Source organism: Pelodiscus sinensis, chromosome 3 (genome assembly GCF_052426305.1).
Source record: "Pelodiscus sinensis isolate ZL-2025 chromosome 3, ASM5242630v1, whole genome shotgun sequence".
Classification (NCBI taxonomy): Eukaryota; Metazoa; Chordata; order Testudines; family Trionychidae; genus Pelodiscus; species Pelodiscus sinensis.
In genome coordinates, this window is record NC_143054.1 from 158,579,353 (window position 1) to 158,595,209 (window position 15,857).

Consider the following 15,857-nt stretch of genomic DNA (forward strand, 5'->3'; position numbering starts at 1 on the left):
GCCTCTGGATTTCTCAAAAAGTCCAGTTAACTGTGGAGGATTTGTCCTTCAAAGAAATTCTCTGGGTGCTTATACTCCTGCACCACAGATAAGCCCTAAGCCTCAATCCTAAGCCTAGGCCCTAAGCCTCAGTCTTAGGGTATGTCTACACTACCACCCTAGTTTGAACTACCTAGTCCGTGCCACGTGTAGCCGTGTGGCACGGAGTCCACACTAGCGGACATTTAAAAATGGCGGCGCCCGGCTTTATGCAAATGAAGCCCGGGAAATTCAAATCCTGGGCTTCATTTGCAACTCCGGTTGCCTACATTACCACCCTAGTTCGAACTAGGGTGGTAGTGTAGACATACCCTTACTGACAACAGCAGCTACTCACCTCTGTTACCAACAGAAAGCATATGAGCTTCTTAGAAAATACCAAAGAATACAGCACATTCCCCCTTGTTCTCCTTCCAGGCCCAGTCTCCTACTGAGTAAGCCTTTTGACAGCACTGTCAAGAGATGTAAACCACTCGTCCTGGCAAATCTATTTGGACTGGTTTCCCATGCCCCCTTTAACAGCCGCTTTATTCTTAGCATGATACCATGAAACATCAGGCAAATAGGTTCTGAAAACCACCACCACTAGCTAAACAATAATTCCCCTTCAAAGCTCTGTCCTATCCGTCTCTAGAGACTCCTATCACAGAGTTGCTTAGATAGGAAGAAGACTCTTTTTTCCCATCTGTGAGTCAATACCACTCCAGCAAAACAGGAAAGGATTTTACTCAAGGTATTTATTTATCTCCAAAAAGGAGGAGGCCAGAAGCCAATACTAAATTTCAGACAAATAAATGTCTTCATCTTTCCCTGAGATTTAGAATAATCACTCTGGTCTTTATAATCTGCTCACGAAACTGCTTATTTTCACATAGATATCCACCATGCACATAGGAAGTTCCTGTGACTTACAATCAGCCTAGACCATTGCCATTAGAAAGTACTTCACTTCCAACTCTTGACATTGCAGCAAGTCTTACAGTCATAGAATTCTGGAATTGGAAGGGGCCTTGAGAGGTCATCAAGTCCAGTCCCTTGCCTTTACAGGAGGAACAAGTACTCATCCCTGACAGATGTCTATCTAACCTGCTCTTAAATACTTCCAGTGATGGAGATTCCACATCCTCCCAAGGCATTTTATTCCAATGTTTATCCACCCTGACAGTTGGGAAGTTTTTCCTAATGTCCAACTTAACCCACTGCAATTTAAGCCCATTGCCTCTTGTCCTATCATCAGAGGTCCAGGAAAACAATTTTTCTCCCTCCTCCTTGTAACATACTCTTAGGTACTTGAAAACTGTTATTATGGCCCCTCTCAGTTTTCTCTTTTCTAAACTGAACAAATCCAATCCCTTCAGTCTTCCCTCAGGTCATGTTTTCTAGAACATTAATAATTTTTGTTGCTCTTCTCTGGACATTCTCCAGTTTTTCCACGTATTTCTTGAAATGTGGTGCCCGGAACTGGACACAATACTCCAATTAGTGCAGCATAGATCGGAAGAATTACTTCTCATCTTGAGTGCAGCACTCCTGTTAATGCCTCCCAGAATGATTTTAGCTTTTTTTTTTTGGATCAGTGTCACACCGTTGACTCATGTTTGGGTTTATGGTCCGCTATGATCCCTAGATCTCTTTTTGCAGTACTCCTTCCTAAAGAGTCACTTTCCATTCTGTATGCATGGAACTGACTGTTCCTTTCTAAGTGGAGTACTTTGCATTTGTCCTTATTAAACTTCATCCTGTTTACCTAGGACCATTTCTCCAGTTTTGTCCAGATCATTTTGAATTATGACCCTATCCTGAAAAACACCAGCTTGGTATCACCTGCAAACTTAATAAGCATACTGTCTATGCCCTTATGTAAATAGTGGATGAAGATATTGAACAGAACCAGTCCCAAAACTGACCCCTGCAATACCCCACTTGTTATGCCCTTCCAGTATGACTGTGAACCGTTGATAATTTCTCTCTGAGAATGGTTATATAACCAGTTATGCATCAACCGTATAGTAGCCCCATCTAAGCTATATTTCTCTAGTTTATTGATAAGGACATGTGAGACTGTATCAAATACTTTAGTAAAGTCTAGGTAGACCACATCCATCACTTCCTCTTAGCTGCAAGACTTCTTATACTATCAAAGAAAGCTATCAGATTGGTTTGACATGACTTGTTATTTACAAATCCATGCTGGATGTTACCTATCACCTTATTGTTTTCCAGATGTTTGCAGAGGAATTCCTTAATTATTTGCTCCATTATCTTTCCTGGGACAGAAGTTAAGATGACTGGTCTGAAGTTTCTTGAGTTGCTCTTATTTCCCTTTTTATAAAAATGCACTATATTTGCCCTTTTCCCATCTTCGGGAATTGCTCCCAACTTCCATGACTTTTCAAAGATGATAGCTAGTGACTCAGATACCTTCTCTATTAGCTCTTTGAGCATTCTAGGATGCATTTCATCACATCTGGTGACTTGAAGATATCTAACTTCTCTAAGAAATTTTTAACTTGTTCTTTTCCTATTTCAAATTCTAAACCTACTCTATCTCCTCTAGTACTCACTATGTTAGGCATCCAGTCACCACCAGCCTTAGTGAAAACTGAAACAAAGAAGTGATTAAGCACCTCTACCATTTCCAAGTTTTCATAAAATCATAGAATACTAGCACTGGAAGGGACCTTGAGAGGTCATCGAGTCGAGTCACCTTCCCCCATGGCAGGACCAAATACTGTCTAGACCATCCTTGATAAACATTTATCTAATCTACTCTCAAATATCTCCAGAGATGGGGATTCCACAACCTCCCTGGGCATTTTATTCCAGTGTTTGACTACCCTGACAGTTAGGAACTTTTTCCTAATGTCCAACCTAAACCTCCCTTGCTGCAATTTAAGCCCATTGCTTCTTGTTCTATCCTCAGAGGCCAAGATGAACAAGTTTTCTCCCTCCTCCTTATGATAGCCTTTTAGATACCTGAAAACAGCTATCACGTCCCCCCTCAGTCTTCCCTTTTCTAAACTAAACAAACCCAATTCTTTCAGCCTTCCTTCATAGGTCATGTTCTCTAGACCTTTAATCATTCTTGTTGCTCTTCTCTGGACCCTCTCCAATTTCTCCACATCTTTCTTGAAATGCGATGCCCAGAACTGGACACAATACTCCAAATGAGGCCTAACCAGCGCAGAGTAGTGCAGAAGAATGACTCTCATGTCTTGCTCACAACACACCTGTTAATGCATCCCAGAATCATGTCTGCTTTTTTTGCAACAGCATCACACTGCTGACTCATATTCAGCTTGTGGTCCACTATAACCTCTAGATCCCTTTCTGCCGTACTCCTTTCTAGACAGCCGCTTCCCATTCTGTATGTGTGAAACTGATTCTTCCTTCCTAAGTGGAGCACTTTACATTTGTCTTTATTAAACTTCATCCTGTTTACCTTAGACCATTTCTCCAATTTGTCCAGATCATTTTGAATTATGACCCTATCCTCCAGAGCAGTTGCAACCCCTCCCAGCTTGGTATCATCTGCAAATTTAATAAACGTACTTTCTATACCTATATCTAAATAGTTGATGAAGATATTGAAGAGAGAGGGTCCCAAAACAGACCCCTGCGGAACCCCACTAGTTATACCTTTCCAGCAGGATTGTGAACCATTAATGATTACTCTCTGAGTATGGTTATCCAGCCAGTTATGCACCCACCTTATAGTAGCCCCATCTAAGTTATATTTGCCTAGTTTATTGATAAGAATATCACGAGAGACCGTATCAAACACCTTACTAAAGTCTAGGTATACCACATCCACCACTTCTCCCTTATCCACAAGACTCGTTATCCTATCGAAGAAAGCTATCAGATTGGTTTGACATGATTTATTCTTTACAAATCCATTTTCTATTATTATTTTTTCCTCTTCATTGAGCAATGGGTCTACCCTGTCCTTAGTCTTCCTCTTGCTTCTAATATATTTGTAGAAAGTTTTCTTGTTACCCTTTATGTCTGTAGCTAGATTGTGCTCGTTACGTGCACTTATCTTTCTAATCTTGTCCTTACATACTTTATTTATGTATATTCATATGTAATTTGACCTAGTTTCCACTTTTATACAACTCTTTTTTTATTTTTGATATCGTGTAAGATCTCATGGTTAAGCCAAAATGGTCTCTTTCTATACTACTTAGCTTTCCTATGAAGTGGAATAGTTTACTTTTAGGCCCTTTATAACGTTCCTTTGAAAAACTGCCAGTGGTCTTCAGTTGTTTTTTCTCTTTCTCTTGCTTTCCATGGGATCTTACCTACCAGCTTTCTGAGATTATGAATGTCTGCCTTCCTGAAAGTCTTTATTTTTCTATTCTCCCTTCTACCATGTCTTCAAATCATAAACTCTGATTTCATGATCACTTTCACCCAGGAAATTCAAAAAGGAATTGTGTATACAAAGGCAGTGTATCTCTGTCATCAGGATACATCAGTGTTCCTATACCTAGAAGACTGACTGGTTTTGAGAAAGTCATGCCTGGAAGTGTGAGTAGAAACTCTTTTCCTAATCTTACCCCTAAAAATGTAGGAGTGAAAGCAGAAATGTAATAAGTATAAAGGTCCACTTTAGCTTCCACACAGACTATAGACTTTATTGGAGTGATCTTGGATTCACATATATATCGTAGGACCTGTTTCAAGCTATGAAGGACCTTATCTATCAAGTTTGAGCCCACAGATGATAGTATAATCCTTTCTTGTCCTCATAGGCCCCATGGCCTCCTTAGTGACTCCTGTGTGATATTTCGTCTGTGATGTCTGCAACCATGTATGCAGACAATTTATTTTCCAAGCAAACACAATCTAGAAATCTGTTGGTTCTCCACAGGCTTTGACAGCACTCAGCTGGGTGGGAAAATATTAAGATAGTGTGCATAGTGGTTCTCTTCATCATCCAACATCCACAAAATGGTTAATGAGAGATCCCTGCCTTTTATGCTGTGCAAAGTCTGCAATGGTTCTATCCATCCATTCACACCCTGCATAGTTAGGTTATGTTGGTCAACAAACAAGAAGGAGAAAGGTCCATCCTTCCTTACATAGAAGTTTCAATCTATGGAGTTGGTGCATCTGGCTTAGGGTACCATCATAAGAACATAAGGACGGCCGTACTGGGTCAGACCAAAGGTCCATCTAGCCCAGTATCGTGTCTACCGACAGTGGCCAACACCAGGTGCCCCTGAGAGGGTGGACCGAAGACAATGATCAAGCAATTTGTCTCCTGCCATCCCTCTCCAGCCAAGGACACCATTTTATCCCCTGGCTAATAGCCTTTTATGGACCTAACCTCCATGAAATTATCTAGCTTCTCTTTAAACTCTATTATAGTCCTAGCCTTCACAGCCTCCTCTGGCAAGGAGTTCCACAGGTTGACTACACACTGTGTGAAGAAGAACTTTCTTTAATTCGTTTTAAACCTGCTACCCATTAATTTCATTTGGTGTCCTCTAGTTCTTCTATTTAGGGAACTAATAAATAACTTTTCTTTATCGGCCCTCTCCACACCACTCATGATTTTATAAACCTCTATCATATCCCCCCTCAGTCTCCTCTTTTCTAAACTGAAAAGTCCCAGTCGCTTTAACCTCTCCTCATATGGGACCCGTTCCAAACCCCAAATCATTTTAGTTGCCCTTTTCTGAACCCTTTCCAAGGCCAAAATATCTTTTTTGAGGTGAGGAGACCACATCTGTACACAGTATTCAAGATGTGGGCGTACTATAGTTTTATACAGGGGCAGTAAGATATTCTGGGTCTTATTTTCTATCCCTTTCCTAATAATTCCTAGCATCCTATTTGCCTTTTTGACCGCCGCTGCACACTGTGTGGAAGTTTTCAGAGAACTGTCCACGATAACTCCAAGATCTCTTTCCTGATTTGTCGTAGCTAAATTTGCCCCCATCATACTGTACGTGTAGTTGGGGTTATTTTTCCTGATGTGAATTACTTTACACTTATCCACATTAAATTTCATTTTCCATTTTGTTGCCCAATCACTCAGTTTGGTGAGATCTTCTTGGAGTCCCTCACAGTCTGCTTCTGTCTTGACTATCCTAAACAGTTTTGCATCTGCAAACTTTACTACCTCACTGCTTACCCCTTTCTCCAGATCATTTATGAATAAGTTGAAAAGGATTGGTCCCAGGACTGACCCTTGGGGTACACCACTAGTTACAACTCTCCAATCTGAAAGTTTACCATTTAGTCCTACCCTTTGTTTCCTGTCTTTTAACCAGTTCTCAGTCCAGGAAAGGACCTTCCCTCTTATCCCATGGCCATGTAATTTACACAAGAGCCTTTGGTGAGGGACCTTGTCAAAGGCTTTCTGAAAATCCAAGTATACTATATCTACTGGATCCCCCTTGTCCACATGTTTGTTAACCCCTTCAAAGAACTCTAACAGATTAGTAAGGCAGGATTTCCCTTTACAGAAACCATGTTGACTTTTGTCCAACAAATTATGTTCTTCTACATGCTTCACAATTTTATTCTTTACTATTGTTTCGACTAATTTTCCCGGTACTGAAATTAGACTTACCGGTCTGCAATTGCCAGGATCACCTCTAGAGCCCTTTTTAAATATTGGTGTCACGTTGGCTACCTTCCATTCATTAGGTACGGAAGCCGATTTAAAGGATAGGTTACAAACCACAGATAATAACTCAGCAATTTCCCATTTGAGTTCTTTTAGAACCCTTGGATGAATGCCATCCGGTCCTGGAGATTTGTTAACATTAAGTTTTTCTATTTGTTCCAAAACCTCCTCTAATGACAATTCAATCCGGGACAGTTCCTCAGATTCATCACCCACAAAGGACGGTGCAGATTCAGGAATCTCCCCAGTGTCCTCAGCCGTGAAGACTGAAGCAAAGAAATCATTTAGTTTCTCCGCAATGGCTTTATCATCCTTGATTGCTCCTTTTATAGCTCGATCATCTAGGGGTCCCACAGGTTTTTTAGCAGGCTTCCTGCTTCTAATGTACTTAAAAAACATTTTGTTATTTCTTTTTGAGTTTGTGGCTAGCTGTTCCTCAAAATCTTTTTTTGCTTTTCTTATTACATTTTTATACTTGATTTGACAGTGTTTATGTTCCTTTCTATTTATCTCACTAGGATTGGACTTCCACTTCTTAAAAGATACCTTTTTGTCCCTCACTGCTTCTTTTACATGGTGGTTAAGCCACGGTGACTCTTTTTTAGGTCTCTTGCTATGTTTTTTAATTTGGGGTATACATTTAAGTTGGGCCTCTATTATGGTTTCTTTAAAAAGTTTCCATGCCGCTTTCAGGGATTTGGCTCTAGTCACTGTGCCTTTTAATTTCTGTTTAACTAACCTCCTCATTTTTGTGTAATTCCCCTTTTTGAAATTAAATGCCAGGGTGCTGGACTGCTGAGGTGTTCTTCCCACCACAGGAATGTTGAATGTTATTATATTATGGTCACTATTCTCAAGCGGTCCTGTAATAGTTACCTCCTGGACCTGATCCTGCACTCAGGACTAAATCGAGAATTGCCTCTCCCCTTGTCGGTTCCTGCACCAGCTGCTCCAAGAAGCAGTCATTTAAGCCATTGAGAAATTTTATCTCCGCTTCTCTTCCTGAGGTGACATGTATCCAGTCAATATGGGGGTAATTAAAATCCCCCATTATTATAGAGTTCTTTATTTTGGTAGCCTCTCTAATCTCCCTTAGCATTTCAATGTCAGTATCGCTGCCCTGGTCAGGTGGTCAGTAATATATCCCTACAGATAATTTCTTATTATTGGAGCATCGAATTACTATCCATAGCGATTCTATTGAACATGTTGATTCACTTAATATTTTTATTTCGTTTGATTCTACATTATCTTTCACATACAGTGCCACTCCGCCACCCACCCGGCCTGCTCTGTCCTTTCTATATATTTTATATCCCGGTATGATTGTGTCCCACAGATTTTCCTTATTCCACCAGGTTTCAGTGATGCCTATTATGTCAGTCTCTTCATTTAATACGAGGTACTCTAGTTCACCCATCTTCTTAGTCAGACTCCTAGCATTTGTGTACAAGCACTTTAAAAATTTGCCACTGCTTATTTGTCTGCCCTTCCCTGGTGCATTGGATTCCTTTGTATGCGGTTGTGTGTTTGCTCAGGCCCATGGTTTGCCCTCTCCCCTCCTCTCTTTCTGACTACAGCTTAGAGAATCTCTATCAATGGATTCTCCTCTAAGAGAGGTCTCCCTCCGATTTACGTGCATCTCCGCACTAATCGGCTTTCCCCCATCTCTTAGTTTAAAAACTGCTCTACGGCCTTTTTAATGTTTAGTGCCAGCAGTCTGGTTCCACCCTGGTTTAGGTGGAGCCCATCCTTCCTGTATAGGCTCTCCCTCTCCCAAAAGTGTCCCCAGTTCCTAATAAATCTAAACCCCTCTTCCCTACACCATCGTCTCATCCACGCATTGAGACTCTGAAGCTCCGCCTGCCTACCTGGCCCTGTGCGTGGAACTGGAAGCATTTCCGAGAATGCCACCATAGAGGTCCTGGATTTCAGTCTGTTTCCTAGCAGCCTAAATTTGGCTGCCAGGACATCTCTCCTACCCTTCCCTACGTCATTGGTACCTACATGTACCACGAACACCAGCTCCTCCCCAGCACTACACATAAGTCTGTCTAGATGCCTCGAGAGATCCGCAACCTTCGCACCAGGCAGGCAAGTGACCATACAGTTCTCCCGGTCATCACAAACCCAATTATCTATAGTAATAGAAATGTAGCCGTGTTAGTCTGGTGTAGCTGAAGCAAAATACAGGACTATGTAGCACTTTAAAGACTAACAAGATGGTTTATTAGATGATGAGCTTTCGTGGGCCAGACCCACTTCCTCAGATCAAGTAGTGGAAGAAAATAGTCACAACCATATATACCAAAGGATACAATTAAAAAAAATGAACACATATGAAAAGGACAAATCACATTTCAGAACAGGAGGGGAATGCGGGGGGGGGGGGGGGGAAGGAAGGAAGGAAGGTAAATGTCTGTGAATTAATTATGTTAGAGGTGGGGAGAGTTAGATGTCTGTGAGCTAATGGTATTAGAGGTGATAATTGGGGAAGCTATCTTGGTAATGGTTAAGATAGTTAGAGTCTTTGTTCATTCCTTCTCGGAGAGTGTCGAATTTTAACATGAATGACAGTTCAGAGGATTCCCTTTCAAGTGCAGATGTAAATGGTCTTTGTAGCAGAATGCAGGTGGTTAAGTCATTGAGAGAGTGTCCTTTCTGGTTGAAAAGGCAAGAAACTGTTTTTTCTTTGTGATCTTGTCTGATATCTGTTTTGTGGGCATTAATCCTTTGGCAAAGTGTCTGAGTAACTATCTTACCCATTACCAAGATAGCTTCCTGAAAGTAGGAATAAGAGTGTAGACGTAGCCCTGGAGTATAGATTATTCTAAGAGTTATGTTTTAAAGAAGGTCAGAAGTCACTAGTGCCCTCTAACCTCCCCCTCTAAACTCCCTCTCCAAACTCTCCTGTTTGCTGTTCCTGTTCGCGTTCTCCCTGGTCACTGAGTCACCGGCTTATATATCTCTGCTAGCCCCTCCCCCTGACTGAGGCTCAGCCAATTAACAGAGGCTTCTAGATTTCAAACCTTTTAGAAGCTCCTTCAAACAAACAAACAAACCAAACAGACAAACACAAGCTCAGCACACTGCAAATAACTCCCCCCCACACAAACACACACTCCAGACAGCCACTTACCACAAGGGTCCCGTTTTTACTCCTCTTTTACCTGGAGAACTCCCTCTCCAAACTCTCCTGTTTGCTGTTCCTGTTTGCGCTCTTGGCAGTGCACCTTCCAGAGACACAAATTCAGCAGACCTTTTTCCAAAGACAATGAGTGGGAAGTATGCAACTCAGCAATTTGTATCTATTCCTACCATGAGTTCTCTTTGCATTTCACATGAGCAAGAAATGTCCAGCCTACTACTCCTAAACCACCTGGAACCAAAACTCCAGAAAGGATTCATTTCTAGTACAGTGGTTGGAACCACTAATTTATATATTTCTGCCTACATCTCTCTTCATAATAAAGATCAAACAAGACAAAGTATTACTGGCTTCTGTATGGCCGAGACAGTTCAGGTTCACCAGCATTCTCCAGAAGGCATTGATCCAGGTCAGAGGCAAGATCACCCCTCCCAGTGCAGCCTTTCTTACCATCCAGTGATTTGATGTTTGGGTGGGTGACAAATTTAGAGATGTCATACTTGGAGGCTAGACAATCTACCCTTAGAATAGCAGTCTCAAGAGGGCAGCTGTGTTAATCTGTAATTTTAAAAACAACAAGTAGTCATGTGGCACCTTAGAGTATATCTATACTGTGGGTCAAAATTGAGTTAAGATATGCAACTTCAACTACGTTAACTGCGTAGCTGAAGTCAAAATAGCTTAACTCGATTTTTGGTGCTGTCTACACAGCAGGAAGTCGAAGGAAGAACATTCTTCCTTCTAATTTCTTTACTCCTTTAAAATGCGGGTTACAGAAGTCATAGTAAGAAGCCCATTATTTCAAAATTATTTTGAAATAGTGGGCTTGCCTTGTAGACTTGCACTCTGTTATTTCAAAATAAATGTGTAGTGTAGACATAGCCTCAGGGTACGTCTACACTACAACGTTAATTCTAACTAACTTAGTTCGAATTAGTTAGTTCGAATTAGCTTAGTTCGAATTAACGGATCCAGACTAAAAAACTAGTTCGAATTAGCGTTTTGCTAATTCAAACTAGCATGTTCACATTAAGTGGACCCTGAACCAGGCTTAAGGATGGCCGGAAGCAGTGCCGGCAGGGCATCAGAGGAGGACTTAGAGCGTGGAGATGCTGTGTCAGGCTAGCCGAGGGCTGTGCTTAAAGGGTCCCGACCCCCACCCTGGACAGACAGTTCTCAGGGGTGTCCCGCTTGCAAAGCAGTCCTGGCTTGGATTGCCCGGAGTACCCACACTGGGCACATCACAGCACTCGGCCATCAGACCGGCTGCACTTGCTGCAGGCTGCCATCTGGGGAAAGGAAGCAATTGGGGGGCTGCAGGAGAGCTTCCACCCCCAGAAGCCCGCAAAGCCAGCCAAGTCCTCTCCATCGGGGGCGCGTACCCCATTCCTCCCTCACCTCCTTCCACTTACCCTTCCCTAACCCCTCTTCTTGATGTACAAAATAAAGGACAATTGTGTTCAAAAATGGAATCTGTCTTTATTAAACAAAACTGGGGGAGACTGGGACAAGGAGGTGGGAGAGGGGAAGAGAGAGGGTGGGAGAGGGGAGGGCAACTAAAATGATCAGGGGTTTGGAACAGGTCCCATATGAAGAGAGGCTAAAGAGACTGGGACTTTTCAGCTTAGAAAAGAGGCGACGGAGGGGGGACAGGATAGAGGTCTCTAAAAGCAGGAGTTGGGTGGAGAGGGTGCATACAGAAAAGTTCTTCATTAGTTCCCATAAAGAAGGACTAGAGGACACCAAAGGAAAGGAATGGGTAGCAGGCTTCAAACTAGTAACAGAAAGTTGTTCTTCACAAAGCAAAGAGTCAACCTGTGGAACTCCTTGCTGCAGGAGGCTGTGAAGGCTACAACTAGAACAGAGTATAAAGGGAAGTGAGATCAAGTCATGGAGGTTGGGTCCATGGAGTGCTATTAGCCAGGAGGTAGGAGTGGTGTCCCTGCCCAAGGTTTGTGGAAAGCTGGAGATGGATGGCACGAGACAGATGGCTTGGTCACTGTCTTCGGTCCATCCCCTCCAGGGTCCCCAGGGTTAGCCACTGTCGGCAGACAGGCTACTGGGCTAGATGGACCTTTGGTCTGATCCAGTACGGCCATTGTAAACTCAGGGCTCAGGGTCGGGGGTCTCAGTGGACCACCTTGATTTTCATGCACACCTGCTCCTGGGTGGCCAGGCTGGCAGCTCTCCTGCCCTAGCCAGCCACTTTCCTGTGCCTAGTGTGTAGGTCGTGGATGAGGTCCACGATGTCCGCACTAGCCCAGGCAGGTGCCCGCCTCTTGCGATCCTGGGCAAGCTCCCGCGAGCCGCCAGCCTGGTCCCAGGAAGAGGGGGAGAGCTGGGGGGCATTGGGTGGGTGGCTCGATCCGTGCCAGGTGCAGGGTCTGCTGGCTGGGTGCTGGCAGGCTTGCACCTGGCACGGGCACCGTAGCCAGCCCGTGCCCCTTTAAGGGGTCCGGGGCCGGGAGCGGGGGCAGACGAGTTTCCCTGGTGTTGGCCAGAGTGGCCACCAGGGAAACCTAGGGAGGTCTAACCTCGCACTAGTTCGAATTAAGGGGCTACACACTCCTTAATTCGAACTAGCTAGTTCGAACTAGGCTTAATCCTTGTAAAATGAGGTTTTCCTAGTTCGAACTAAGCGCTCCGCTAGTTCGAATTAAATTGGAACTAGCGGAGCACTAGTGTAGCGCCTATTAAAGTTAGTTCGAACTAACGTCCGTTAGTTCGAACTAAGTTTGTAGTGTAGACATACCCTCAGAGACTAACAAATATATATATATATATATATATATATATATATATAGTTTCATCAGCTTTTGTGGGCAAAAGCCACTTCAGATTGCAGAAAAGCCTCCATGAGAAGATGCTATAAAGGAAAATGGAACAGAGAAAGTGTCAGCATCCTAGGCTATCCCAGACAGTTCTGGATCCCTATTATTCTGCTCTCTAGAAAACATTGGGGTTGACTCTTAGCTCCTTGCATGAGCATATGGCAGCTATTAATGTCTTTTCTGTCATGCACTTCATAGTTCTCCAGGTAAAAGTATTATTTTATTTATTCCTGTACGCTGCCTATCAATGTGTTTGGCACTTCAGAGAAATACAGTATGTCATGGTCTTCCTCAGTAATTTGTATATACTGTGATTATCACTGTGATATCTCAGATCAGAATTTCTGAGTCTGCTTCTAGTTGTACTTTTATGGAACATGTAGACCTGCTTTTCCAATATGGTAACAAGATTACTAGTATGGATGTTTAGAATTAAACACACTGACATCCATAGAAAGGAATTTCTTCCAAAGACTAATTCATGTCAAGATACCAATTGGCTAGTCACGCAGAGTATTAAAAGAAAATGAGACAATGAGACAAAATTCCCTTGTCACTTACATGTATCTCTGAATAAGTGGTCCAACTATAATTCTCACAGGTAGAGCAAAAAGAAGCATAGTAGGCTTCAAGCTCAGGTGCTCCCTTTTCTCCCTCGCAGTTTGTGAAGTGTTTCCCCTCCTCCTCCCCCCCCCAAAGTAACCATCAGCTCTTGAGCAGCTCAGCTCCCTCCCGTAGAGGAGGCACGGCTGAGAACCTTTTAGGTGGTAGCAGCAATGGATCCCCTGCAGAGATGTAGAGCCCAGTATAAATTAATTCAGGACCAAAAACAGAGTAGAATTAATTGAATTATATTGAGAAGCAGTAATGGAAAGAATGTGTTCAATATAGAGGCAGCATACAGAATACAGCTTAGGTTTGAAAATTTCCTAATACAAAATTTAAAAATCAGAAATTAAAAGAAAACATTATATATTTTTTTTAATTCAGATACATCATTTTCTGATTCTCTGAAATCTGAGAGTAAAGAAGTAACCCCTGGAAGAAGAGATACTCTAACGTTTATTCCTAATATGGATACAACTTGCTATACTTTTCTAACAAGTCTTCTGTTGCTGAATAAACATCCAGTACTTATCACAGGTACTCTTAATTTCTAAAAACAAAGCAAATATAAACTTTGTTCAATAAATTATTTATGTCCAAATACTGTAGTTTTTAAATAAAATACAGACATAGGAATTCCTATCTCTCTATTGGTGAGTCTAACCCTAAGTGTCTGATTCTGTCACTCTTGTTTATGTTGGGTAGTACCTTACTCCACAAAATACCCACTAATCACAAAAGATATTACTTAATGTCAGTGATGGTGACAGCTTGTGCCCCATAGCTACATGATGTAGAATTTGAGAAATTCTTTTTAAAAAACAATCAGGATGTAGCAAAATGGTAGATGAATAGCAATCATTAATGGAATCTTGAAACAGCTTTCGATAAATTGAGTTCCAGAAAAAACTGGGAGGATGAGCCCTAAACTGATACCTGAATCTGCAGTATGTGCTGTTTCTTTCCCAGCTCCCTTTTCCCTATGTATAGCTACAGTGTAATCTAAAGCTTCCCTTTTATGTAATCTTCCACTTTCAGGTTTTAAGTTGTCTGTTGAGAGAGGTGAAAGCAGCTGTAGCTTGAGTAGGAGTACTGTCATGTACAGTATGAAAATATTCCAATTTGAACAGCACGGCCCCCTTGTGGCAGCATTTTGCAAAACAATATATTTATCATTTTTTCTCCTTTGTATATTTAAGAAAATACAGAAAGTTGAGAAAGTGGAAGAGAGGTGATATGTTGCAAACATTATTTCCCACTACATTCCTTCTATTGTCCATTTGCTATACCCAACTTCCCAGTAGTCTCCATTTCTCATATCAAAATCTTTTTGTCTACAAACACAGAATTGGATAGTGGATCTAATTTAACATGGGCAATAGCATTAATAGCATGCAGGTTATTAATTCATGTTTTGACACACCATTTTGCCATGAATATTACTTGAAATTTTAGTGTTAGTGTTTTAATTCTCTGTGTCTTTGGGCTTTTTAGGAGACTCCGGTATTGGGAAGACTGTCATGATTCAGAATATGCTTGAAAGACTTCAAAAACAAGGGGGATTATTCGTAAAAACAGGAACAATTTTAGGAGATGTCATCTTACATAATGAAGCTAAAAAAGCAAGGTTGTAGATGGGTTTCAAGTTTTACATTTTCCATCAGTATTTAATATTATAGAAAGTAATGCAATCAAATTTCCTTAAAATTAAAAATGAATAAAGAACAGATATTAATTATAGCATTGTGATAAATTATACTATACTTATAATATGTTTGAGGCAGCACTTTTATTTTTAAGTCCCAATTTTCAAGTGCTTTAACATTCTGGAATAAAAGTAATATTTTAGCCAAAATAACTCATGCCTGTTCTGAGTCCAAGGATGAATTTGTTTGAGTTTTGTGAAATTCCATTAGTTTATACTTTTAAAAGCCCTGTTTTTCATGTAATGAGAAATTTTCCAGATTTTGTATGTGCCCGGGTTGTAATGAATTTTAAAATTTAAATTAAACTTTTTTAAAAAGGAATAATACTCTTCACTAAAGGCAAACAATTTTTATTACCAAAAGGGGAAATACCTGGAAAAAGGTTGGCATAGTTCTAACAATGGCACTATGAAAATTAATGTATAAATTCTTCTTCGAGTGGCCCCGTGGGTGCTCCACTCTAGGTGTCGGGTCCCGTCCCGGCGCTGCAGCTCAGAGACTTTGCATAGCTGTGCTCCGCCGGCTCGCGCATGCATGGTTCACCAGGATAGCATTCGTGCCTTTGATCAGCTGCGTGCAAGCCGGCAACCATCAGTTCCTCTCAACCGCCTCAGGTTGCGGTCGGCGCTCCCTGATCTCTTTTTCAGTGATGGTTTTAGATAGTTCTCTATTGTAAATAGTTAAAGTTTAGTGTTAGTCGTGTTCTTGTTACTTGTTCTCCTATTTTAAAAAAAAAAGTTTTTTCTTTCAAACCGTTCATTGCGAAGCGCTGCAGCAAAGCGCTAAACTGGTGAAATTGACTACCCACAGTGGGGATTACACAGGCGTTCAGCTTCTTTAACTGTGCTGACAATGCCTGGATCAACTGGCTTTAAAAAATGCTC

At 41.7% G+C, this 15,857-nt stretch overlaps 1 protein-coding gene across 1 annotated transcript in view; it reads left to right on the top strand.

Annotated features, from left to right (window-relative positions):
- DNAH14 (dynein axonemal heavy chain 14) overlaps positions 1-15,857 on the top strand; it is a 605,515-nt gene that overhangs the window by 362,212 nt on the left and 227,446 nt on the right. The window contains exons 46-47 of the mRNA XM_075925276.2: positions 13,652-13,804; positions 14,762-14,894. Coding sequence (XP_075781391.2) covers positions 13,652-13,804; positions 14,762-14,894 — 286 coding nt within the window. The remainder of the gene's footprint in view (positions 1-13,651; positions 13,805-14,761; positions 14,895-15,857) is intronic.